General features: G+C 46.2%; 1 protein-coding gene across 1 annotated transcript in view; it reads right to left on the reverse strand.

Annotated features, from left to right (window-relative positions):
• Nucleotides 1-27,820, reverse strand: part of SCN10A (sodium voltage-gated channel alpha subunit 10) — a 77,994-nt gene that overhangs the window by 34,235 nt on the left and 15,939 nt on the right. Inside the window, exons 4-14 of the mRNA XM_065885924.1 lie at nt 23,418-23,546; nt 22,739-22,830; nt 20,347-20,568; nt 19,882-19,945; nt 13,289-13,430; nt 12,947-13,144; nt 12,077-12,247; nt 8,236-8,529; nt 5,442-5,550; nt 3,088-3,326; nt 278-451 (exon numbers count right to left, since the gene is read on the reverse strand). Coding sequence (XP_065741996.1) covers nt 278-451; nt 3,088-3,326; nt 5,442-5,550; nt 8,236-8,529; nt 12,077-12,247; nt 12,947-13,144; nt 13,289-13,430; nt 19,882-19,945; nt 20,347-20,568; nt 22,739-22,830; nt 23,418-23,546 — 1,834 coding nt within the window. The remainder of the gene's footprint in view (nt 1-277; nt 452-3,087; nt 3,327-5,441; nt 5,551-8,235; nt 8,530-12,076; nt 12,248-12,946; nt 13,145-13,288; nt 13,431-19,881; nt 19,946-20,346; nt 20,569-22,738; nt 22,831-23,417; nt 23,547-27,820) is intronic.

Genomic DNA, 27,820 nt, shown 5'->3' on the forward strand with positions numbered 1-27,820 from the left:
TTATTTGGTAAGAGAACAAGAGGGTGCTAGGAAGTCTCCTCTTAGCGCAGATGAGGGGAGCCAGGCCCAGAGAGGAAAGGGCACACCCCCACTTTGAGTAAGTGCAAAGCACCACATCTCTGGCTCCCAGGAGCTATGCCCTGCCTCCTCCCACAGGGAACGAAGAGGAAGAGGGAGCTGGCTGGTGGGGTCCCCAAAGGACAGAGTCCGTTTCCAGCGGGGAGCCTCCTTGGATGTCCACGTGGAGGTTCCCCAAGTTGCCAAAAGAGTACATTACCAGGCGGAAGGTCCGCAGCACTGTCAGGCTCCCCTTCCTGACCGCACCCAGCTCTATCAGGCTCACTGTGACGATGATGCAATCAAAGATGTTCCACTTCTTCTGGAAGTAATAGTAGGGATCGAACGCTATGATTTTGAAGACCATTTCAGCAGTAAAAAACACGGTAAAGACCTGCGGACAGAAACAGGGATCCATCTCAGCAGGGTCTGTGGGGTCGGGTGACAATGACAAATAGAGCAGGGGGAAAATGTCGTGTTTATAAAGTGGCAAATCCCTTTACCTCGTTTTTATTCTGTTTCTATATTATCTGCAGGCTCCTGACGGATTGGGGATGGGAACACTCAGTGTGGCAGCAGAGAGAAATCTCTGGATCAGTGCTCAGGGAATACACATTAGTGTTTCCATGCTTCAGTGTTTCCGTTTGAATGGTGTTGGACATGGAGTAAGTGGATAATCATTAGGATAATAATTATTATATAATTATGTAAATGAGAAGTCAATCTGGTTCAGTAGTTTAAAAGCAGGGATCGTGGGGCAACACAGACCCAGAGAAAAATGTCAACTCAGCCATTCCTAGCTTGTATAAGCTTGGACAAGGAGTGCATCCTCTCTACCTCAATTTCCTCATCTGTATAATGGGCTTTAAGTGAGATAATGCATACGCAATTTTAGCAAAAGTCCTGGCAGACAGTACTTCATTAATCAATAATAGCTATTAGTAAGAACAATAATAATACATTGTCTCTAAGATTCTTTCAGCTCTGAGTATCTTTAATGGTCTTAAACAGGATAGAATTCTGACATTGAGAGAGGTCAGGGCCAGGCTTGGGTCACACAACAACCAGCAGGGAAGGGTGACAGGTAAGGAAGAAACCAAAGATCAGAGTCAGGTGTTTTTCTCTCATTTGTTCTCATCAGAGCTTCTCGCTAGCCTGGGAAACAGAGGTAGTTACATCCCTTTTACAGAGAAGGAAGTGGCTGAGAGTTTAAGGGACTTGACTGATGCCACAAGACAGCAACTGTGAGATGCAAAGAGCATCTACTGAGTGCCCTTTGTAGGCAAGTCAGCGTGGTGTGGGGGTGGAGCGATGAGGTCCTGTGCCCTAGAGAGACCTGGGTCACCTCTGGCTCCACCTTCCCCACCTGTGCTACCTTGGGCAGGATACTGAACCTCTCTGAGTCTTAAGGCTCTCTTTTGTGCTGCGAGGGTGGTGATAACCTCATAGCGCGTTGTGACGCTGAGAAAACACTTATAAAGCACCTGACTCATCATAAGCACCACACAGTGCCTGCCTTTCTTTCTTTTTTAAAAAATGGCACTGGGCTCTGTCACAGTGGTAAAGGCCTTTGGTCTTTCTTGCCTCAACTTCTCCAACTGTAAAAAGGTGCGGGCTCAGAGGTCTCTTCCATCTGACCCTTTGGGGTCTATGATGACTTCTTGGCAATAAGCTCTCCCTTCTCTTTCCATTTCCCCTTTTCATATCAACTTTACATAGCATGTGTCTTCTTAGCCTAGGTGCTGCTGAAACGTAAGGCATGCTGGCTCCACAGTATCCCAGAACCTACTGGCATCATTTTCACATCCCTGGATTCTGGGAAAGGGGGAGATTTCTGGAGAAGAGCAGTCACATTTCCTCTGGGACCCCTCCTTCCACCTAAGTCTGCAGCCTACAAGGAGTTAGAAGAGATGTATGGTCCTGGTGGAACTAGTAAGCCACCTGCAGTGGAGTGGACAGTGGTGTGGACATGGAGGCAGGACCCTGACCTTCACAGCTTCTGCTTTTCTTGTGTGCATGTGCACGCGCGCACACACACACACACACACACACACACACACTAGCACGTCCTGTGATGGGGTTTAGCACCCAGGAGTTGAGAGGTGTGAGCTTCAGAGCCAGTTGGCCTGGGTTCAAATCTTGATGCTGTCACTTACTCACCTCTAGCACCCTGGGCAAATTAGTTAACCTCCTGTGCCTCCGTTTTTCCATCTGTGAAGGGGCATAATAATAGTACCTACCATATTGGGGTTTTGTGACAATAACATGAGATAACCCATGAGAAGCATCTGAGGCCATGTCTGGTCTTGAGTAGGTGATCACATAAAGTTGGCTATCATTACTGTTCCTGTGGGGCACAGGCTGAGGACAGTTCTCCTCTGAGTCTGACACTTTACTCAGCATGTAGGGAAATCCAGTATGGACTTCGTGTTGTTCAAAGAAAATTATACTACAAAGTTACGGAGGAAAATTTAAAGGAAAGTCCTGTCTGAACCAGATTTTTAAAAAAGTTCTGACTCCCTGACACTTTTGTGACAACAGCAAGCATGATCTCAGGTGCCCTCTCTCTCATTACCTTCCCCTCCCTCCCCCACTCTTCTGCACTTAAATGACAGCATTGAAAAACCACAGACACTGTGTTTTGCAGTCACAAAAGCAATAAAATTGGAAGGAAATTTGCAAGTCCATAGGTTGTCTTTAGATGGGAAAGTGGCATTTATCATCATTTCGAGGTAGTGGCAGCTGCAATGCTGAGAATTCAGGTGGCTGTCCTAAGTTCTGCAAAGGGGAGGCTAGCTGCCCCTAGGTCAGGGCTCTCTCTGTCCACTTCCCTGTGCTCGTTCATCCCAAAGCAATTCCCAGCAGCTCAGCCTGGTCCTCCAGACTTGACTTCCTGCACTAAGTGTCCACACATCTCCCACACTGCTCTCAGCCGGCAAGATCAACACTCCAGTGAATGAGGGCATGCTGCTACCCCACCCAGAGCCGCACAGATCTGACAGCACAGGCAGTGGCTGCCAGGGCACTCACAATGTTGCCAATCTGAAGCATGGCTTCGAAAGCGGGACTCATGCCGTAGTGCTCCATGGCCATGAAGATGGTGTTCACCACAATGCACAGGGTGATTGTGAGCTCTGCAAAGGGATCTGTCACAGTCGCGAAGAGAAGGGTCTTAAGCTTCACCCACGTGGGGCAGCAATCCCAGATCAGATACTTCCGAGCCAAGCTGGTCAAGCAGGGTGGGCACCTCTGTTTAGACTCCTCGAGTTCTGCATCACAGGTGTGGTCAATGACAGCTGTCAGCCGGGCATGGACTCAGACCCCCACCCCATGGCCAGCTTCTAGACCTTGTCATTACTTATAACTCCCATTATAACACCTTATATCACCTCCCATCTCCACTCCAGCACTCACCCTTTTCCTCCTTTTTCAGCCCCTGTAGTCTAGCAAGTGCAACCCAACCTCTGTCCCCATTCAGTCCTCCAAACCATGGACCGTACACTTTTTAACCATCCATTGCATAGGTCATGCATGTCTTTGCTTCTCAACTTACCCAGCTTACATTTCATGTCCACCCCCTTTATACTCCCTTGCAGACACCTCAGTTCCCTTTCCCTCTCCCCCCTCCATTGTACTTGCCTGGCAAAACCCCAACTCTGAATAAACCCAACATGGAGATGACTCTGTACCTGTGCCCACCCAACTGAACCTGGTTGGGAAAAATACACAACCACGCTGACTGGTCCCAGCTTGTCACTGCCCCGTGTTTCTCCATTTCATTCCTTCAATCTTCCAGACCAGCATTTCTCTCTACCTTCCCTCTCCTCCAACCTCTCCCTCCTCCTCCACCTCTCTAATCCTCACTCTCTGCTGATGAGTTATTATTAAATAGTTATCCATGAGCAAAAATAACAACAACACTGTTGTTACTAGCATAGGTACACATTTCTCAAAACACAAACTCAGTTATGCAAGAAATGTAGCTTACGGGGTTTTCTCTCCTGTAACTGAATTCAATTTATACTTCAAGTCTCCAACCAGGGGACTTTGTTTTGGTTAATTCAACGTCTGCTACTACTTCGTTATCTGAAGTTGTGTCTGAGTTCTGGGGAGCTGAAGGTTGGTGGAGGGTTGAGCTGGTCCTAAGTCATTGCCAAGTATATTTCACTTGAGTCATCAATGTTCCCATTTGGTTGTCGCTGGTGGGAGAGCCATGGAGATGGCTGTTCCCTCTTTGCCTCTCACTCATCTCCTTCTGCAGCCTTCAATGGGAACAAGGTGATCATCCAGATACTCTCCTGTCATGCTGGGGCCACAGGGCACCCTTTGAGTCTGCCTCAGTTCTTCTCTACCCAGGCATGTTACTGGCCCATGCTACCCTACGGTTTCTGTGTCATACTAGGCATGAGGGTCTCTGTCTAAGACTTGCCGCCTCCGGCTTCACCTAGGAAGTAAGGTACAGGTTGGCTCTGTTTTCAAATCACTCAAACATTTTTTTGTTGTTGTTGTCTGTTGTCCACCATGCCCTCCCCTACAGTTAGAATTCAGCCCAGGGCTGGGAGGAGAGTACACAGGGCCCCTTCTCAGGGACACACCAACATCCAAACTCCTTTCTCCATCCTCCAGCTCAGGACATTTTAAATTTGTCCAGAGGAGACAAATAACTAGATATGACTAAGGCCATGTTTCCCATGCCCTGAGGCAAAAGAAAGGCTGGATAAGAAGACAGGTCTTATACTCAGGGTGAGAAGGATATAGCCGTGCTCTTTGGTACTTGAGTGCCAGGTGGCCATTCTCTTCCTCCACCCTGTGGCTTGGTGTAAGCAGTTAGAATTTAGATCCATCCCTGGGGAGGCTGAGTGGATTCCCACCTGATTGATGGAACCCTGAATTGACAAGGATTTAGTTAAACTGAAGGATTAATTTACTTAAACTGCCTTCTAATGTTCAGCACGAGCTTGAGACAGAAATTAAGTTATAACCATAAAAGCCACTGCCATGAAACACATGGGAACAATTTTTCCATGTTTGAAAATTAAAGACTGTTAAATTTCTTGCATACCTGAGTGGTAGCTTGAAATTCTCTGTGCCTGCTGGATCACTTTTTAAAATCCAGTTTTGTGAATACATATGAAGCCGGTGATAATTGGAACAAGAAATGAACTAGAGCATTTCATTCACTGGATTCTATTGTTTTTGAAAATTTATCCACATTTTAAAAACCACACTGATAAAGGGTAATGGGGACAAGGGCATAAAAATGAGGAGTATCTCAGGACACAGAGATGGGTGCTCTTCGACACAGGTTTGGGGCATCCCATCTTCTGTTCATATGGGGACTCCTCATGGCACAGTGAGTGGAAGTTCCAATGAGCAATACTTACCCTCGAGGACAGAGGTCATGATACTGACAACACTCATTGCCCTTTGGGTTCGGAGAGGTTCATTCAAGTATTCTGCTGTCAAGTAAGTCTTCTGTCCTGCATCAGATGCCTGCTGGGACACAAACAGAGTCAAGACATTCCCCTAAAGTCTTCAGTGGCAAAAACAGATCACTCAGCCTCTTATTGGCCTCTCTTGGGTGGTTGTGAGCTGCCCCGTGAAGCTACGGTCCTCTGCAGTCATGCTTGGAGTAAAGGGGCTACTCCATGAACTTGGGGTAAGAGCTCAGATGTGAGGAACAGCGTGACACAGAGCTGGGGTGCAACCAGAGCCTGAGTTCGTAGCTAACAGATGACCTGGCCTCACCTGAGGCTTTGCAGAGTCCTTCCCTAAGACAGGTTCCTGGGCACCACGGTGGGGAGGGGGCTGCCTCAAGGGTCTCTGAGGTTTCTACCAAAGGGTATTGGGAGTTGCAGGTGCATCAGGCCAGGCAGTCATTATTGGACTTCTGCCGGGCTGCGCATATGACATTTACAGAGAATTCCTACTCCATGATAGGCTTCCTTGACCTCCCTCCTAAGAGGCCCATTTCTCTTCCCAACATATGACCCAGTTCCTATTCCACATGGTCTCTCTCTTTCTGAGGGAATATTTGTTGTGTCTTGATTGTTCAATTCTTAGTTTCTGACACAATCCTTTTGACTCTTCTCTCTCTGGGCCTTTATTGGAAGTTCTGTCTGGATTCTGTGCCAGGGCCCTAACTCTAGTCACACACTTACCCTGGATGTGAGGAGTCCCAGGCCCATTGTAGCTGACTCAGCACTGCACTAACCATTCAGAATCCAAATTCAACAAGCATTTATTGAGCATCTGCTGTAGGTGAAGCTCATAGGTAGATAGTACATATAAAGAAAGTTTAGAAATTTCTCAACCATGAGGACTCAACAAAAGGTTCTAGCATCTACTGCTGTTATTGGTCAGATGTGTATATAAATGAAGGCACTTTGTGGTTCCATTTAACCCTTCAGCCGTTTAGAAACCTTTTTATAAGGTCTTTATAAGGGGAGACATGGAGGCTTGAAGAATTTAAGGGACTTGATAAAGGTGACTCACTTGGTAAATGGCACAGCTGTGACTGATGTTCAGGTCCATGTGACATGGAAGGGATTAAAGAGTTAATCTTGCACTAGCCAGATAATTTCACTAAAATGAATCAAGGCTGGAATATCCAGGAAAGTGGTAATCCACAGAGTAATAACACGGTTTCCTGAATGAGGCATTTTCTAGAGAGTTAAAGTACCTCCAAGAGGACTCTGAAGCCTGGCTTTGACTTGAGGACTTTGGGTTGGTGATTCTCTTGGTAGGTCTTGGAGACCTACTCTCTACCATCTCTGCCCTGCTCTGTACCCATGGAGGGTGACCTGAGCAAACTGCATCACCCTCACCCTCTGGTTCTGGTCAGGTTTGGCCAGTGGGAGGCACAGACAGGAGATCCAAGGCTGGGAGGAGAGAGGAGCTGGCTATCTGCCAGCTGGCTTCTTCCCTGCTGGGCTGTGGCTGGGCCACCTTCCATCAGGCTGCCTCTCACATAAAGGGGCAGGTCTTGCTGGGCTCTGGTCCTTCCCCTCACCCCTTCAGTCTAGGCTTATTACAGCTTCCCACTGTGGCTAGTTCCTCGGCGCCTCACTGCCCCTTCTTAGTTCCTGAGCCCAGCACACATCTCTGTAAATACTTCCATAAACTCTCTCCACTTGCCCACTGTAGTGGTTCATCTGTTTCTTGCTGGGACCCTGAATCCCATGCATCCAGTCAAAGATGGAGCTAAGGTAACACTGTAAGACTTATCCAAGTCACTAGAGCCATATAATGGTCAGCTCACAAGTCGGTTTGTAAACCACTGTGTGTCCTGGGCTGGCCAGAGGGCGAAAAACAACAACAAAAAAAAACCAAAATGGGGCTTCCCTGGTGGTGCAGTGGTTGAGAGTCCGCCTGCCGATGCAGGGGACACAGGTTCGTGCCCCGGTCCGGGAAGATCCCACATGCCACAGAGCAGCTGGGCCCATGAGCCACGGCCGCTGAGCCTGCGCGTCCGGAGCCTGTGCTCCGCAACGGGAGAGGCCACAACAGTGAGAGGCCCGCATACTGAAAAAAAGAAAAAACACTAGAAGCGTCATTACTGAAGATGGAGGGAGAGCTTAAATTAAATCACAGCTCCAATCCAATGAGGAGTCCCTGATTTGCCATTACACTCTGTGATTATTCTATTAAGAGTGCTGGCCAGTTAGTCACTGTTGCCTAATTTGTGCATTTTGGCAAGTTATTGCTTCTCCAACTAAAGTCAGGGATACTTTGCTTCTGCTAAGATCTGTCCGGGGCCCCTCCCAGGATTTCTCTGAGTCTTAATTGTCAAGCCCAAGGTAGTTTTCACAGAGTCACAGGCAAGAAGAGAAGAACCTTTCATTTTTTTTCACACTTGTCCAGGAAGCAAACAGGCCTATTTCTAAAGCAATGATAGTGAGTAGGGACAGAGAGACTCTGGGGGAAAAAATGATGTCAGTTGGAAAATAGTCTGTATCACCGTCCTGCAGAGTAAACCAGAAAACCTGTTTGATCTCAGTTAAACCCAATCTTTCCCTCTGGGTCTCACCTGCCTTGTCTGTAAAATGGGGGTAGATGGGAGGTGCTGGGCAGAGTGATGTCTAAAGGATCCTTCCACGGGTGACACTCAGGGCTTCTTGGCCTGAGGCCTCTAGCCGGAGAGCAGCCCCAAAGAGTCTGGAGCGTTCACAAACTCACCGAGACTTCGATGGCTCCAGGGGCAAGCTCACCAGTGGGCAATGTTGGGGGTCCATCTTCTCCATGCCCTAAGCCAGGGCTGGGAGTTTGAGCCAGTTGACTGCTAGGGAGGGGGCCTTGCTGGCTTGCATCCCTACCCAGCAGCAGAGAGCCCCGATGGCTTTGATAGTCTCCAGGAAAGACTCCATCATCTGTGACCCCATCAGGGAATGAGATGTCTCGGCCAGGGGCCTGGAAATGGAACACACTTCCATGGCTAGCCTGGTGTCTCCCCGAGGTGAGGCCTAGGAAAGACTGGGCATTGCCCCAAAAGAGCAAGAAAGAAGGCAGGCTGGAAGAGCATCCTGCAGGCAAATCTGGAACCCAACACTTCCCCCCCACCCCCACTCCCACCTCCCTGCCCTCAGCCTCGTGACCTTCCCATAGAAAATTAAAGACACGGACCTATGGGGTATTCTAGGTATACATGGGGAGAAAAGAGAGGAAAAGAATATTCTTGACACAGCCTGGGAAAGGGCCAAGATCAAAAAGAGATTGCAAGGTGTTCAAGATCAGCAAATAGGTCATCATGGCCAAGGATGTGTCAGAGGACAACCTTGTCACCCAGATGGGTCAGTTGTTTGCCAGCCTTTGGCCATGGTGCTGGACAAAGGTATCTTAAGTTCCCTGCTTCAATGCAAAGTTGTGACTTCAGTAGACAGTTATGTACACCAGTACAGGAACAAGCTTAGTAAAGGGTTGTTGAACAAATGAGTGCTCTTATTTTCTGAAAATTAGGCTCGACAATTCATTAGATCCAGCCTATATGGGTGTGAGAGTTTGTTTTGCAAAGGAGGAGATAAGAGCTTTGTAATATAATGAGCTTCTAGGATCCCTCGAGGCAGACGTTGAACAGTCAACAACCGGGAGATTGAAGGGAGAGTTGCAGCCTAATTTCCTGGAAGAATAGTGCCATTCCTCCAAATCAATAAACATTTCCCATCAAAATCTTCCTCCGAGGGAACTGTGTGGCGTACAGTTGCCAGAGGAAAGGAGCTAATTCAGAGGCCCAGAGCCCCTGGAGAGTTAGTGTGCTGGGTTGGCTAGTTCCCACGACCACGATCTTGACCAGAAAAGTTATCAATTCTGTCCTCAGCTCATAGAAAGTGCTTCTAAAATCTAAATACTGACTTCCTATCAAACTCTGATCATAATGCTGAATTTTTCCCCCTACCTTAATTCCTTTTATTTACTAAATTACTAAAGTTGGGACACTTTGTCAGTTAAAGCTCTCCTGACCTATCCCCCTCTCCCACAGAAGTGAAATTTGCTTTCTTGATCATTTGGAGCCCAGTCCTGTTCAACAACCATCACTGTAATTCAGTATTAAAGTCCCCCACAGCACTAGGGACTTCCCTGGTGGCACAGTGGTTAAGAATCCGCCTGCCAATGCAGGGGACACGGGTTCCATCCCTGGGCCAGGAAGATCCCAGATGCCACGGGACAGCTAAGCCTGTGCGCCACAACTACTGAAGCCCGCGCGCCTAGAGCCCGTGCTCCGCAACAAGAGAAGCCCACACACCGCAATGAAGAGTAGCCCCCGCTTACCACAACTAGAGAAAGCCCATGCGCAGCAACGAAGACCCAACACAGCCAAAAATTAATTAATTAATTTAAAAAACAAAAAAACACAGCGCTTTTTGCCTAGAATATATGTCCAAGGACATTGAACTCATAAAAATCCACGAATCCTTCCTAGTTTTGAAGCAAAGGAACAGAATTGGCATATCCTTATTAAAAATGGGACAACTGAGTTATATGCACTTGGGCACTAAGCAAACCAAGAAACTAAGAAGAAAATTTTGGTCCCGTATTTGACAAGCAGTGCCTCCTTGGCCACCAACTAATATTTCACAATTAACCTATTTGACAAACGGTGGACAATGAACTCTGAATCTAAGTATCAGACGTGCCTTTAAAATGCATCCTCCAAGCAAACCAACTGGTTTCCTGTGTGTTCCCTGAAACCCCTGCTGTGTCTCTCTGCTAAGTGCTACCCCCAACCTCTCTCTCATTACTGCTGGTCAGAAAATGGCTTTTTATTAAAACTTCCTATGGTCTATTTACTACAATAACACACCTGAGAAAGAAGGAAGGGGATGCCTTATTGAATGGACTCCAGTTAATCAGTTAGTATAAAGGAAGTACCCAAACAATGCCTCCCTGTCTTTGCATAAACTTGACCTCCTTTCTGCCTGGAAAATATTCCTCCCCAAACCCTCCCAGTCCTCAATTACTAGAGGACACCCCTACTCACTATTCACTATTCACTTAAATTATCCCCTCCTCCATGAAGCCTTTCCTGATACACCCTCGCCCTCATAAGAGTAGACGTTTCCTCTTCTATTCCCCAAACACCATCTATGTGTCCCTAATAAAGCACTCAACACACAGCTATTTTTATATCTTCCTCCTCCACCCAAATGGAAGTCCTTGGGAAATGGACTGTGTTTTAGTCAACTCTTTATAACAAGCACCTAGTGTTGTTGAATTAACAAAACATGGTTCCTCTTTTTCCTTTTGAAGGTAAACCTAGCTGGAGACACAAGCACACAGACACACACCAGACAACTATTGGACATCCAAGTGCTAATCTGTGCGAGGCTGACTGAATAGGAGAAATTAAAGCCCAATTCAGAGTGTCACTGACATGTCCACAGAAGCTGTGATTCATCCTGTTCCATGGTTGTCAGAGCCCTAGTCAAATCCCCTTTGAAACAGCTTCTGAACTGTGCCCTGTCCATATCAGGTGCTGCTCAAAAGAGGCAGAGCAAGGAAGGGAAGGGCACAGACTCTGATAAATGCTGAAGTGTCTGTGTCACTGAGGTCAGTGTGCATGGGAGTGTGCCTGTGTATGTCCATGCACACGGAAGTCTGGGGGTTGTAGAGATCCTCTTCCAAAAAGTAGAACATCCTTCAGAGGAGCACAAGGAAAAGAGATTGGGAGGGACGTGAGCGTCAGCAGCCTTGAAAAATAGCCATGTTGATCCCCTTTCCCATACTGTTATTGTGGGATCTACTCTACCACAAAGGGGTTATTATCTCTTAGGCCTGTGGAAAGGGTATATCTGGGGTACATAGGACCTTCAAGGGAGAAGGAGCTGGTGGGAGGAAACTTGGTGAGTACAGGGAATCTTGGAGCAGGAGGTAGCGGGTCATGATGGTGGGGAGAATTGCTACAGGGTCTGAAGTGAGGTACTGAAGTTATTCCCAGGCTGGATTGTTATCACAGAGACAGGTGCTGGGATCTCCTGTGCCAACAGTAGGGGAGAATTTGAGCTGCAGGGGCTGAGGCATGAGGCCGGAAAGAAGCTTGTAAATGATTTCAGCACCACGAACAAGGACCCCACTCCTGCTCCAGAACGGCAGATCAGAGTGTCAGAAGGAAGCTGACCCTTGATGTCCACAGGTCCACAGACACCTCAAGGTCAGCATGTTCAAGGTCACAAACAATCCAGGGTTCTTTCCAGTGCTACTGCCTTAGAATCACCATCTACCTAACTGCCCAATCTGGAAACCTGGGAGGCATTTTGGACTTCTCCCTTCTTTTCCAACATTCCACAGTCCCAATTTTGTTTATTCCCTCGAGTCCCCATAAAAGTCTTTATAATCCACCCTTTTCCCCATCCATAATGCCCCTGTCCTAGTTTAGGCTACCTTTGGTTGGGGGGCGTGGCAGGCAGGGTCCTAGTCTCTGTGCCTCCAGATATCTCTCTGCTACAAACCTCTTCCCACTTCAGCATATTGTCCATGACAGCTGGAAAGGTGGGTCACCTTTAAGGCACAAACCTGAGCCCCTTACCATTCTGTGCTCGTTGTAAGACTCAGTCTGGGGTGACTTGTTGTCATCTGTGGAGCCCTCTGACACCCTTGGCTTCATTCTGTGCCTTTTCACACTGGCGTTTTTGGAGGCCAAAGGGGATCCATTGTGGGAGTGGAGAGAGGCTGTGTCAACCCCCAGGGCTGCCAGCACCTGAAAGGAGAGAACAGCAGTATCTGGATGAGCTTAGCATAAATGTGTGTCCCCCAGACACGGGGTGTCACAGAGGTGATGGCATCTAAACCAGAGGAGATCAGGATTAGGACCTGGGTGGTGGTTGGATTAAGACATGGCAGGAAGAGTCACCTCTGGATCACCTCCCTCATTCACACCCTGTAGTAAACTCTGTTGATGCCCTGTCCAGATCTCTTTTACCAGGTCAGTACCCTCATCTCAAGCTGCTTGAATGTTAGTTACTAATGGGTTACAGCTGCAGGATTTGCAGAACACTTTCTTTGACTATACATTTGGCTGGAGCAAGTCTGGAGGTACAAAGGGCCAATGTTCTTGCCTCCAGGTAGGGGTAACCCTGTGGAACAAGTCATGCCCTGGAGCTCCCCATGGGATCAGGCCAAAGGTAGTATCTAGCTGAGGTCACTTCCTTGTTTAATTCTTCCCCTGTCCCATCCTGTTTCCTTCAGTCTCCTCCTAAGAGCACCCCTCAGTGAATCAGTTGCACAGGCTCTTCATTCATTTTTTATGAGAAAATCTAACCTAAGATGGTCCCTGAGATAAGATGAATCTTCCTATGGTTCCCTAAAATGACAGTCTTACTCTAAGAGGCTAGTCCAGATATCTGCCCAACAATGTACAACCTGCAACAGATTTCACAAAGATCCACCCCTCACTGACCTCCTGCTCCATCCGGAGCATCTGAAGGGCCTCCTGGAACTTCTTCTCCTTGGCTTCAATTTCATCAGTGGTTGCCTGGTTCTGCTCCTCATATGCCATGGTGACCACAGCCAAAATCAAATTGACCAGGTAGAAAGACCCCAGGAAGATAACAAGCACGAAAAAAAACATATAGATTTTCCCAGAAGCCCTCAGGGTCTGCAGATTCAAAAGAAAGAAGAGAGACTTGTACCTAGAGAACTTGGGCCCCTGACATGGTCAGGGTCCTCCAGGAAGAATGTAGCCATGCAGCCAATGCCCCAGCCTCCAACGGAGTCTGTATGGGGACATGGAGATCAATACCTGCTGGTAGAGGCGTTCCCAGGAATCCTGTGTCATGAGGCGGAACAGTGAGAGGAAAGCCCAAGCAAAGGAGTCAAAGCTGGTATAGTTAAAATCTGGGTTGTCAGATGTTTTAAGGCAGAAATAACCTTCAGGGCAGTGGCTGCAGCAAGAACAGAGAAGGCTGTCAATTGCACAGCCTCCCACTTAGTGGGGGCAAGACAGTCCAGAGTTGTGGGAAGACCTGAGGGTTTGAAGTCAAAGATTGGAGTTCAAGGCCTAGTCTACCTCTTATTAGCTGAGTGACCTTGGACATTCAGTCTCTTTAGGTCTCAGTTTCTCTTGCCCATTAAATGGGGACGATAATGTTAGGGAATTACTGACTGAAACCACCCGTCCTGGCCAGGTTAGAACCACTTACGTGAGTTGTCTCACAACAAGAGATCTCAATAAGGAACATGGAACCAACAAGCTGCCACCAAAACCAACCAGAAGAATTTGGGAGGGGAAAAAAGGACGGAGGAGGTGCCAACCCATAATAGTCCTGCAAACCTCCCAGACACCCTCGTGATAGAAACTGTCTTGACTGAGAGATGTGTGTGCAGCCAGGAAGGGCCCTGAGTCAGACCAAATATGGGGACAAGCAAAATGACTGGCCAGAGACAACCCAGAAAGTTAACCCAACCTCCATAAATCCTGAGACCGCAAGCCATGAGGCAGAGCAGTTCTCCTAGGTCCCTACCCTGCTGCTGTCTGCTCAAACACTCATTTACAAAAAAGTGTTTTATTTTGTCAATATGCACGTTTCCTCAGACGATTCTTTTTTTTCTTTTTTGGCTGCGTTGGGTCTTCGTCGCTGCACACGGGCTTTTCTCTAGTGGCGACAGGGGCTACTCTTCGTTGAGGTGCACAGGCTTCTCATTGCGGTGGTTTCTCTTGTTGTGGAGCATGGGCTCTAGGCGTGCAGGCTTCAGTAGTTGTGGTACGTGGGCTCAGCAGTTGTGGCTCGCAGGCTCTAGAGCGCAGGCTCAGTAGTTGTGGCACACGGGATTAGTTGCCCCGTAGCATCTGGGATCTTCCCAGACCGGGGGTCGAACTCGTGTCCCCTGCATTGGCAGGTGTATTCTTAACCACTGTGCCACCAGGGAAGTCCCTATGATTCATTTCTGAGTGTTAGACAAGATCTCATCTCGGGCCCTAGAAGAGGTACCCCCCCTCCCCGCCCCACCCCACCCTGGTAACATAATACCTTCACGTCAGAGTTTCATGCAAAGGGAAATGGCCTGGAGAAGGCTAGCTGGCTGCCCAGACATGACCCCATAAGATGGTGAGCTCTTTGCAAATTGACACCAGGGGAAGCAGAGTCAGTCAAACCTGAGCCAGTTGGCATCACCTGCAGAGTTGTCTTTCAAAGGAGGACTCACAGTTAGCCAAGTTCACTGACCAATTACATGCAACAATCAAAACACCACTTTCCGGGCTTCCCTGGTGGCGCAGTGGTTGAGTCCGCTTGCTGATGCAGGGGACGCGGGTTCGTGCCCCGGTCCGGGAAGGTCCCATGTGCCCTGGAGCAGCTGGGCCCGTGAGCCATGGCCAATGAGCCTGCACATCTGGAGCCTGTGCTCCGCAACGGGAGAGGCCACAACAGTGAGAGACCCGCATACCGCAAACAAAACAAAACAAACAAACAAACAAACAAAAAAAACCACCACTGTCCAATAACTGAGCACGTACTGTGTGCCTCTCTCACTCCTAAGTGCTTTACAAATGTTATAATTTAATTATCTCAATAATCCTTTTTTTAAAAACAGATGTGTGGTACTGGCACAAAAACAGACATATAGATCAATGGAGCAGGATAGAAAGCCCAGAGACAAACCCACGCACATATGTCACCTTATCTTTGATAAAGGAGGCAGGAATGTACAGTGGAGAAAGGACAGCCTCTTCAATAAGTGGTGCTGGGAAAACGGGACAGGTACATGTAAAAGTATGAGATTAGAACACTCCCTAACACCATACACAAAAATAAGCTCAAAATGGATTAAAGACCTAAATGTAAGGCCAGAAACTATCAAACTCTTAGAGGAAAACATAGGCAGAACACTCTGTGACATCAATCACTACAAGATCCTTTCTGACCCACCTCCCAGAGAAATGGAAATAAAAACAAAAATAAACAAATGGGACCTAATGAAACTTCAAAGCTTTTGCACAGCAAAGGAAACCATAAACAAGACCAAAAGACAACCCTCAGAATGGGAGAACATATTTGCAAATGAAGCAACTGACAAAGGATTAATCTCCAAAATTTACAAGCAGCTCATGCAGCTCAATAACAAAAAAACAAACAACCCAATCCAAAAATGGGCAGAAGACCTAAATAGACATTTCTCCAAAGAAGATATACAGACTGCCAACAAACACATGAAAGAATACTCAACTTCATTAATCATTAGAGAAATGCAAATCAAAACTACAATGAGATATCATCTCACACCAGTCAGAATGGCCATCATCAAAAAATTTAGAAACAATAAATGCTGGAGATGGTGTGGAGAAAAGGGAACCCTCTTGCACTGTTGGTGGGAATGTAAATTGATACAGCCACTGTGGAGAACAGTATGGAGGTTCCTTAAAAACCTACAAATAGAACTACCATATGAGCCAGCAATCCCACTACTGGGCATATACCCTGAGAAAACTATAATTCAAAAAGAGTCATGTACCAAAATGTTCATTGCAGCTCTACTTACAATAGCCAGGACATGGAAGCAACCTAAGTGTCCATCATCGGATGAATGGATAAAGATGTGGCACATATATACAATGGAATATTACTCAGCCATAAAAAGAAATGAAATTGAGTTATTTGTAATGAGGTGGATAGACCTAGAGTCTGTCATACAGAGTGAAGTAAGTCAGAAAGAGAAAGACAAATACCGTATGCTAACACATATATATGGAATCTAAGGGGAAAAAAATGTCATGAAGAACCTAGGGGTAAGATGGGAATAAAGACACAGACCTACTAGAGAATGGACTTGAGGATATGGGGAGGGGGAAGGGTAAGCTGGGACAAAGTGAGAGAGTGGCATGGACATATATACACTACCAAACGTAAAATAGATAGCTAGTGGGAAGCAGCCGCATAGCACAGGGAGATCAGCTCGGTGCTTTGTGACCACCTAGAGGGGTGGGATAGGGAGGGTGGGAGGGAGGGAGTTGCAAGAGGGAAGAGATACGGGAACATATGTATATGTATAAGTGTTTCACTTTGTTATAAAGCAGAAACTAACACACCATTGTAAAGCAATTATACTCCAATAAAGATGTAAAAAAAAAAAAACAGATGTGGAAGCTGGGGTTCAGAGAGAAGAAGTCAGCTGTCTAAAAGGACACAGATGCCAATGGATTTATTTAAAAGGAGAAATATAACTGTCAAGTAGTTTATGAAGACTGACCTATGAAGGAAGGCCAAATTGAAGATGACTGCCTGGTGAGCACTGGGATGGCGAGGGCTGCACTGCCCTCTCTCTCACAGTAAGAGGGTGAGTTGGTATCACGGAGCATCTCTAAGCATGAGGCATGTGAGTGCTACCCTGCACCCCAGTGAGATGGCCTGGGTGAGGAGACAGTAGCGCCTTTTTTGTAGTTCTGGATTCTACTTCAGGATTCCTCCACCAGCACCAACCCTGGGGGGTCTTCTTATTCCAGACATCCATACAAACACACATCCAGGAACCCACACAATTGATTAGGGCCTGACAACTTGATTATAACTAAATCCCAATTCTGTCTCCAACCTTGGTTGAAGATTTGCAAGTTTCCAGACTCTGTAGACCCACATATAAAGACAGTCTCTTGGTTCTGCTCTCCCAAGGAGCTAGTTAATCCATTACCTGTAGGTTTGCTAGTTAACACTAAGGGCAGCCTATTTCTATGTCTGCCGTAGAACACCTCTATAGCTGCTACACATCAACAGCTAACTGCTCAGAGAATTAAATGAGACCACGGTGTAAAGGCTCTTGCAAGATGCCTTCAGCATAGCAAATATTGTATGTCAAATGCAGAAATAAATTTCTTGGTGTTTTTAATCTGAAGCTACCAAAAAGATGGAGTAGAATAATGTATGTGAAAGAATGCTGAAAATCATCAAGTATTTCCTGGTACTTGTTCTCCACTTTGAGACCCTGGACTTTCTCCCTGCAGGGTCACTGGTCAGTGTGGGCTTTTGCTCAGGGCTCTGGCTTCTCTGCAGCTCAGCACAGAACCCAGGTTCGGTGTTCACAGCATGCCTGTCAGGGCTCACTCTGCCCATCATCTAAGCTGGCCTCTACTTAACATCCCAGCCCTATCCACTCCTTCCCCACCTGGCCAGGACCTATGCAGCAGGATAGCTGGTCTCTCTCCGAGTTGGAGAGGGGCCCCATGGATGCACCCCACAGCTTTACCACAGTCAGTGCGTGGGCTACTGTGGAACCATCCTCATGAGAGATGCCATAATCCAGACAGGAGGAGGACACTGACAGGTCCTCGGTTTCAATTTAAGTCAAATGCAAATAAAAACTGACATCAGAACAACCCTCTTCCTGAACTCAAGAACCAAATGCCAAGTGCATTTGTGAAGAAAGAGGCCAAGGGGCCTGTGTTGCTCAAATTCTCCTGTTAGTCCCACCCCTCAGCTCTAGCTGAGATTGTTTTCCTGGGGAGCTGATGAAGGCAGAACTCCATAAAGTTCCCACCCACCTCCACTTGTGCAATATAGGGCTGTTAGCCACTCAGGGAGGGGGTTGTGTGGGCTCGGGGTTCCAGATCCCCTCGCCATGGAGATGGGAGGGATGAGTCTTTCTGATCTGTTGCCTGATCTCTTTCTGCTCACACCTGTTCCCGTGGTCAAAGCAGCAGGCAGACATGAGGGGCCCTCTACCCCTTTGCTTTGTCTCACATTCTGTTCTGCTATCTAAAGGCTCCATCCGGGCTTCCCTGGTGGCACAGTGGTTAAGAATCTGCCTGCCAATGCAGGGGACACGGGTTTGAGCCCTGGTCTGGGAAGATCTCACATGCCGTGGAGCAACTAAGCCCGTGAGCCACAATTACTGAGCCTGCGCGTCTAGAGCCTGTGCTCCATAACAAGAGAAGCCACGACAATGAGAAGCCCGCGCACCACGATGAAGAGTAGCCCCCACTCGCCGCAGCTAGAGAAAGCCTGCATACAGAAACGAAGACCCAACACAGCCAAAAATAAATTAATTAATTTAAAAAAAATTAAAAAAGTAAAGGCTCCATCCAAACCATCTCTTGTCCATCAAGCCTGGAGACATCCTGTTTACCCTTCAATCTCACCTCAGTCACCACCTCTAGGAAACCTTCCCTGACATCCTCCCTGCCTCACACCATCACCTCGCTGTGTTTCCCCAGCCTAGGGAGCCTCTAGGACAGCACTTGTACTTCACAGCATAGCATCTTTATGTATATGCATCAGAGCTCACAAACTGGCAGATTGCTAGCTGAATTTGCATTGCTAAAATATTTTGTTTGGCCCACAATATGTAGACATTTTCTGAAATTGGTAGCCAATGTTTATAGTTAAGAGAGTTTACATAAAAATTGAAATTTCCTGTCTCTCTTTTAAAAACTTGGACGTTCTGGAAACAGTGGACCCACATTTCCACATGACAACCAAAAGCTGAACTGAGAAGTGGCTACCCCTTTAGATGGAGCATGAACTCTCATGATCATGGTTCCCACCCAGCCTACTCCTCACATTTGTTGTTATGTGTCTGGTCTCTGCAAGAATTTGAAACTGCAAAGTCTGATGCATGTGTTTCTTCCTCTGCTATGTGAGGATAATGAAACCCATGTGATAGAGTCGTAATTAAATGTAGAGCATTTGACATAAAACATATTTAATAAATATTTGTTCCTTCCTGGGGCAGATTGTTTGTAAAAATGACCACAATTATTCCCATCCCTGTCTCCACACCCCTTTTAATATGATGTCGCAGGTTCTCCCAGCAACAGGTGGAGTCTATTCCCCCATTCCTTGGATTTGGACTGGCCTGTGCCTTGCTTTAGTCAATAGGATGCAATAGAAGTGACATTATGCCAGTTTAAGCCTAGGCCTCAAGAGACCTGGAACACTTCCACTCTTTCTCTTGGAATCCTGCCTCCACCAGAAGAATAAGCCTGGGCTAGTCTGATGTGGGGGGCGGTGAGAGACCACATGGAGCAGAGACAAAACACCCCAGCTGAGGCCATCCTATATCAGCCAGACCCCTGCTAATCCATCTACTGTCTGCAGATGCATGAATGAGTCCAGTCAATATCAGAAGAACAGTAGACTGATCTCAGCTCAATGTGCAGATCTGCAGAACCCTGAGCTAAGTAAATGGCTGGTGTTTTAGGCCACAAAATCTTGGGGTTGTTTGTTACACAGCAAGAGCTAACTCATACACTCCCTCCTCATGAGCCTGGGATGGCAGAGGCCATGACTGATTAATTTCTACATCGTCCTCAGGACTTGCAACCCAGGCTTCACCCAGAAAAAGCTGATGACAAGAAGGAGAAAGGGCTGCTGGGCATTGGTGCTATGTCATGGCTTGGGTACTCACCCTGAATCAGATCCATTGCCACACAGTAAGGGATCAGAAGTGCCTGGTTTGTTGGTGTAGAAATCTGCAAAATAAAGCAAGAATTGAAAGCCTCACATGGTTCTCAACCCTCAACTCAAGCCTTGAGTGGTGAAATCAACACCTGCTGAGTCCTCTGCCAGAGTGAGGAGAGAGCCCTTGGCCATGTGCCCTCACTGGATATGCTGGGATGCCTGGAAGGGGAAATGTCTCATCTGGGAAGAGAAAAGCTGAGCAGTGGCTTCAGCTTTGAGCTTCCTTCAGCAGAGGCAGAATGACCTGCCTCTGGACTTATAGCTCATTTCCTTGTAAAAGGAAATTTGGCAACAGAGAATGGGGGGCCCAAAAGTAAAACACAACTCATGAGAAGAATTTCGGCAGAAAAGAGGAATCAAAATATATGTCTATACAGGTATGCAGGGGCTTCACACCCCCTGCCAACCAGACCTGGGTCCCTATGACAGAAATTCCACTCCCGTTTTTCATGAGAAGAGTAATTGGCCGTCTCGTTGACAACTGTGCAATTCTTGACACATTTGTTCTTGAGGTTGCCCTTGAAGAGCTGCAGGCCCACCAGGGCAAAGACACTCAGGCAGAAGATGGTGAGGATGGTCACGTCAGCCAGCTTCCTCACCGAGTGGATCAGGGCTCCCACGATGACCTTCAGCCCTGTGGGAAGATGACACTGATACTCTCACGTGGATGAGGTGCCACACGCAGAACACACATGTGTGCCTGGCACACTTGCATCTTAGCCATCCTACCCTCTCACTACACACAGGTGTGAGGTATTTTACAAACTCTAGGGCAGTTCCAACCCCAGTTTCTCATCTGAACCTTGCAATAAGCCTGAGAGGCAGACAGAGATTATTGTCCCATTGTAAAGATGAAGCAACTGATATCCAGGCAATGCATTTCACTTTAAAGCTAATAAACTCTGGAGAGTAGCAATTCAATTTAAAAAGTAATTGATGAGTACCTGCTATGTTCCAGGCACTACACTAGGCGTGAGGCTACTAACTTCATTCCAGTCATTTGGTATCTGTTTTTCTGTCCGTATCTCAGTCCTGGGAGGCAGCTCAAGGCTGGGGACACACGTACCTCAGTGTGTGTGAGTGTGTGTGTGTGAGTGAGTGAAAGAGAAAGAGAAAGGGAGGAGGAGGAGGAGGAAGAAAGGAGGGAGAGAGGGGGAGAGAGAGACATGCAAGGGAGATAGAATGAGACAGAGATGCAAAGACACAGATGTACATAACAGTGTGAAGCCATGAGGGACACTGAGACTCACTGAGGAAGAAACAGAGAATCTGAGAAGTAGCACAGCTGGCAGCAAAGATGGGGCCCCTGCTTGTTTAAGGAAAGATGATTTGTTGCTCTGGCAAAGGAAAACACCTTCTTCGGGAAAGCAGCTTCCCAGGTAGCAGAAAGAGCTCTAACCAGGGAAGCAGACTGTGATCTAGCCTTGCATTCTCATTTTGGTCAACAAATAACCCATTGAGCACACCCCCTGCCCCATGTGGTCCCCTCTGGGAGCCAAGCAATGGTTAATGGCCTCTGGTGGGGCTGTCTGACGAGTGAGGGGAAACTCCATAGCATTATTGAGCAGGTGGGCACACAGAGGAACAGCCCCTCACAGAAGCCTGGGAGTCGGGGTAAAATGGGGTGGAGGGTGGGGAAGATGGAAAGGACCAGGGAGTCTCCTTGAGGAGGTCAGAGCGTGGCAGAGCCCTGAGGATGCATATGAGTTGAGTGAAGAGAGGAGGAGGGATTTCCCGACAGAGGAGCAGCATGGCCCAGGGCTGGGCAATGAGCAAAAGCTTTGAGTGTCTGTGGAACCACAGGCAGATTCTGGAATGTGGTGTGAGATGGGTACAGGAAAGAGATGAGGCAGGGAGAGGAGGAGGGTCAGGATAGGCCAGGTCTTGTAGACAAGACTCAGGGTCTTCCTGGCTGGGAGTAGGTGAGAGAGGTACCAAGCAGCAGAACTGACTACTTATTGCTCTGATTTTCTTCATGAAGAAGCTTGTCCAGTGGAAGTTGGCAAAGACTTTTCAGTCGTTCCCTGCAGAACCAGTCACAGAACCGTGGAAAGGGACTTCTACTCTAGCGTGAGTATTTCTATTTCCCAGATGAGGGCATGGGTTCTCAGGGGTGAGGGAGGGGAGATAACCCATCAGGCCACAAGGGAGAAGCATTGAGTCCCATCTCAGGGCTGTTACCTGTTCTCTGGCCTCACTATCCCCTCCATCAACCCAGTGGAAGATGAGGAGTATCACTGGGCTACTTATTGGAGGCCTGGTAAGATAAGCCCTGGTACACTATTTTTGTTTCTGAATTGCCTGTAATCAAGAATTGTCTAATTATTTTCTCTTCTGTGGGTCCAAAGACAGGGCTGAGGCCCAAATTTTCAGATCCATGGAAATGGGGAAGATACTCACCAGAGCCTAGGACTGCGTTTTTCCTTCTTCACTGTTTCCAAGTTTACATTTTGGTTTAAAGTATAAATGAGAATCTGACTGGAGGCTTGCCTGAACCCCACAACGAGAACATAAGACGAAGACTTGACCTTCTTGTTCTTTACGGACACCATGGGGTACTGTGGACAGAGTGCTGCCTGAGAATCAGGACATGAGGTTTCCAGGTCACAAATGGTCACAAATAGTGATGAGGATTTGGGATTGTGTTTTCTACTCCCTGGGCCTCAGTTTCTTTGTCTCTTAAATGGGGACAGTAGTCCATGTCCCAGAAATTTATAGGGCTCTTGTGAAAATCAAAGTGGGACATTAGGCTGTGGAAACCAACATAAGCTCTATGAGTAAATGTACTGGTTAAAGCGGCTCACCTGGGATCACAGACACTGTTTTTAAAGCTCTAAGGACTCTGAACGTCCGCAGGCCTGAGATCCCTCGGAGATCTATGGCTTCACCAACATACCTGTAGGACCAGAAGTCAGTCAGCATCTCTGCAAGAAGAGGTACTTGGGAATTCAGGCAGCATAAATAAGGACAATTTTGGGTAACACCAGCCTAGGAAGGACCCAGAGCAGACACTGAGAACCTACTAGCACTTCCACTTATAGACTGACATGAACACTGATTTAATTAAGGCAATATTTTCCAGAATGGCACCTTTGAGAAGATGTATTGTGATCTAGAAGGCTCCGTGTGCTACGTGTGGATGGATATTCAAGCATGTGGGTGTGGCCAACCCATCTTCTCAGGCACTGGTTCTCAGGTAAAGACCTTCATATCTGGTAGGTACAAGGCTGAGCCTTGTCTGATCCACTTTGACAGGCCAGTTATCAGCTCAGATCTGAGTTCTCCAACTTCTCCCTGAGTGTATGGGACTAACCCTAAAAAATGACTCCCAAAGCAACAGTCTTTGGCAAAGAAACCCTAGGCCACACAGTCCCGCAAGAGGAAGCTGGACAGAGATAAGGAAACATCCCCAGAGTGGCAGCCTGGACACACCTACAAGCCCTACACAGATGCACATACAAGTCAGTGTGGAGAAATACTCACGCCAGGGTGATGACACTAAAATCCAGCCAGTTCCAAGGATCTCGCAGGTAAGTGAACTCATTTAGACAAAATCCTCTTGCCAGTATCTTTATCAAGGCTTCAAAGGTATAAATGACAGTGAAGACATACCTGGGAGGGAAGGTGGAAAGGGAGTATTAACTGTGCCTTGGAGAGAGCTCAGAGGGACAGCGGCTGTGATTGTTCCAAAGGAGAATGTGCAAAGATCATCACCAAGGTGGGGAAGGGGAAGAAGGGAAGGTAGGGAGATGAGACGCAGACGGAGGAACTCAGAGGAGTCACACATACAGGTGGGGTGGGAGGATCGGCAGCCTCTGCTGCTCTGAAGGTAGGCAGAGGGCGATGGCAGCTGAGAACCTCTGGCACCATGAGGTTCAGAACAAAGTTCCTCCTGTTCCATGAGGCTCCCCGAGGATTTCTGCCCTGAGGGAAGCTGGCAACTCCTCTCTCAACTTGTTGATGGCTGAAAATATGGAAGAGGGAGGAGGCCCAACTACATCCCTCCTCTCCAAACTTCTCTACTTCTGACTCTTTTCTTCTCATACCATGCCTGGTCTGCCAGCATTTCTGGCCTCAGGGATCCCAGTCTGTTTACTGTCTAAGGCAGTAAACAACTAGGTGTCATGGAAAGAAAAAAGCATCTGAGTTCACACACATTTTCTCAGGAGGATGGATCCTGTTAGAGGAAGCCATCTCAAAACAGCCACTCTGCTGGGCACTTTGTGGGTTTGGATTTGAAGAGATGGATCTGAAGCTTATGTTGAGAGTAGGGTAGTGTTTCTCAAGTGTTCAGAATCCCTCCATCACCAACAGCAGCGGTTCTCAGACTCTAGCACGCATCTGACCCCCTGGAGAGCTTGTTCAAGCATCTGATTTCTGGACTGCACGTCCAGAGTTTCTGACTCGGTAAGTCTGGGGTAGGGCCCAAGAATTTGCATTTCTCACAAGTTCCCAGCAGAGCCTAATGCTGATGGCCTGAGGAACTACACTTTTAGAACCACCGACCAAAGGGATTCAGATGCATGCATAAATCACACTTAATTTTGGATATATTACATTTTTAAAATTATAAAATTCTAAATGTAAACCCTGGTATGAAAAATGAAAAGACTTTTGATTAAATATGGCAGATTGAAGACATGTATTTACCTCCAACCTTTTGGAAATCCTTCTTAAATGATAGTAAAAAGAATTTTTTAAAAAGCATAAATTCACTAGGGCAATGATAATGGAGAACATAACAGCACTCTGGAAATTAGAGAGAAGACAGATGAGTGGTAACTGACAGAGCAGACCCTAGAAAGCTGAAACCTTAGCTGGAAGCAGGGAGTTCCCAGAAGCAAGCCAACCCACATGGCAGAGCTCCTTAGGACTTAGGGATGCTAAATACCTCTGAAAGTGGGGCCTGGGGAGACAGTGGCAAGAGGGGCTGAAAGGGCAGTTTGAAAATCTTTACAAGAAGCAGTTGGGCTTTCTAAATCCCCCTCCACACCAACCATTCAGGGAGGAACTGCCTCCTCTGATCTGGAAATAGACTGGATTGAACAAGAGGGAGAGAGTTGCATCCTGAAACAGGGGTATAAAGGAAAAATTTACATATGTACTAAAAGGCAGACAACCTTCCCACCCACCCACTTCTTCCCCTCAGTAAGTTCCTAGAAGCCTGTCAGTCAGGTTAACAGCTCAAGAAGTTGCTGCACTTTTAATATGGACAGCCAGCCAATGATCATCAGGAATCTGAAGGCTACTTCTAACACCAAAGACTAAAAGAACTAAACAGGAAAGAAAGAAAAAGAAAAAAAGACAATGCAGATAGAAGAAGAGTCAGGGAAAAACCCTTATCATTAATATTTTTAGAGAGTTAAGAGATGAGAAGATACTGGATACATATAGAAGGCTATAACAAGAATATTCAAAGAACAAAAGAGAACTTTTGAAAACAAAAATATGATAGCAAAAGTAAAACATTAATAGAAGGGCTAGAAATAAAGTTGAGGAAATCTCACAGAAAGTGGAACAAAAAGAAATAAATAAGAGGTGATTAAAAATATGAAAATTAGAGAATTAGACTAATAGGTACAATGTCTGATTAACAGGAGATCTAGGGATTTCCCTGGTGGCCCAGTGGTTAAGACTCCACTCTCTCAATGCAGGGGGCGCAGGTTCGATATCTGGTCAGGGGACTAAGATACCACATGCCGTGCAGTGGCAAAAAAAAAATAGGAGATCTAGAAAGAAACAGAGAAGGAAATAGACAGGAGAAAATTACCAAAGAAATAATATAATAAAATTTCCCTAAACTGAAGGATCAAAATATTCAGCTAAAATACCCATGAGTGTTCAGGAAAATGAATGAAAAAGGTTCATATCAAGGCACAACATCACAAAATTTGAGAACACTGTGCACAAAGAGAAGAGCCTAACTTTTTCTGAAGGAGTGAAAATCACAGGTCACATACAAAAGACTGAGAATCAAAATACCATCAGATTTCTTAATAGCAAAATTGGAGGTTATAAGACAGTGGAACAATGCCTTCAAAATTGTGAGGAAAATAATTTCTAATTTATAGCTGCTTCCCCAGCTAAACTGTTTAGATGAGGCTAGTATAAAGATATGCCAAGTCTCAGAAAAGTTATTTCCCACTTACCCATCTAAGAAAGTTACCAGAGGATATGCTCCACCAAAACAAGGAAGTAAACAATAACGAGGAAGATATGGGATGCAGGGGAGTGACAAATGGAATCCAAAAGAGGATGGAGAAGGAAAAATCTCTGGAAAAGAGCTGTACATCAGGCCTAGGGAACATCTAGACCAGATTGAGGCAGGAGTTGAGGGACTCTAAGAAGGATTTCCCCAAGAAAAATGGAAACTGATGGATAATTTGATACGTTCAAGTAACTTTAAGCAATAATTAAACCTCTGGAGAAGAGTTTAGTGATAAAAATACAGAAATTACTGATAAATATACAGAAAACTGAGCAAATGAAGAAATTAAATCCTTATTAACTCTAGAGAAAGCAAAAACATTGTGCAAAAAGGAAATGTAACCAAAGTATACTGCATGATACAGCTGTGAATAGTATTTGCTTAGCAATACTATTATATAATCATATATGTAGTCAGACAATGTACATATTGTCTGATTATCTAACCAAAAATTATGATATAACTATATTGGGAAGAGGAGTGTGAGAGAAAATGAGTGTTTGTATGTGGACCTAATCCCCTTTTTTTTCCATAACAGAAAGCTAATAGATAATACCTAATGTGGAAAAATTTTTAAAAATAGTAGTATGAGTATATCTTTAGAGCTAGAGAGGTATCAGAAGAAAGCAGTAAACAAATGGTGAGAGTGGTTGCTTCTGGAAATATGGGATTAGGGGTGAGGAGATGAGAAACATGAAATTGCTGTTTTTGTTATAATCTTTATGGAGCTGTGTGATCTTTTAAACCATGGATCTGTATATCTTAAATAAAAGTAAAAATTAACTTTGAAAGTGCATAGCAGTAATGTTTCTTTCCTATCTGTGAGAGGAGAAATAGTGTTTGAAATCATTCACAAAGAAATCTATATCTGCCTGGGTAGCAACCTGAGCTGTCAGCTGCCATAGCTTGTCGGGTTTCCCCCCACTCTTTATGTTTTCTAAATTAGAAAATCTTACTCAGAATTATAGGTTGTTGGGAAGCTTTGACAGATATTTTGGCCTTTTAGGTCAAATGCAGATCCAGAAATTATGGAGAGAGTTCTCTCCAAAGGCTATTTTCAGTGTTTCACCAGAGGACAAGTGTCCCAGCTTAGTGCCACTGAAAGCTAGAAGGTTAAAGTTCTCGGCTTGGGAGACAGCAGCTGATGGAGTCACATCCTCTCTCTGGTGACATTTGGCTCACAAGGTATTTCTGCATGTTCAGTTGTAGCATTTGGATGTGATTTTTAATATGAAAAGACATATCTTAAGTGTTTTTCCTGATGAATGAAGAAAAGCATTGGTACTGGGAAAAGTCAAACTCTCAGCCACTGAGCCATTTGCACCACTGTTAAGTTTTAAGAAGTCATGATGTCTCATCATTTAAAAATTCTGATATTTAGACCCTGAAGTCAAAGATCCAGACTATTCAAAATCCTAAATGTACTCCTGAGACATGCCATGTGTATTCACAGAAATAGTCATTTTAAAAGATTTAATATCTTGCTGGAAAACACTGCAAACCTTTTCTTGCTTGCCAGCCAGAGCAATTCAGTGTAGAAAAGCATCCTGTACTCACTTGTTTCAGCCCTGTAGGCTGAAGAAACATATACTAAGTGGTCACAATCAGTTTGTAATCACAACTTCCATGATGTCCCTCAACAGCGAATCAGGGCTGGAAGTATGCTATGGACCCTCAC

This window comes from Phocoena phocoena, chromosome 10, assembly GCF_963924675.1.
Source record: "Phocoena phocoena chromosome 10, mPhoPho1.1, whole genome shotgun sequence".
In the NCBI taxonomy this organism is placed as follows: Eukaryota; Metazoa; Chordata; class Mammalia; order Artiodactyla; family Phocoenidae; genus Phocoena; species Phocoena phocoena.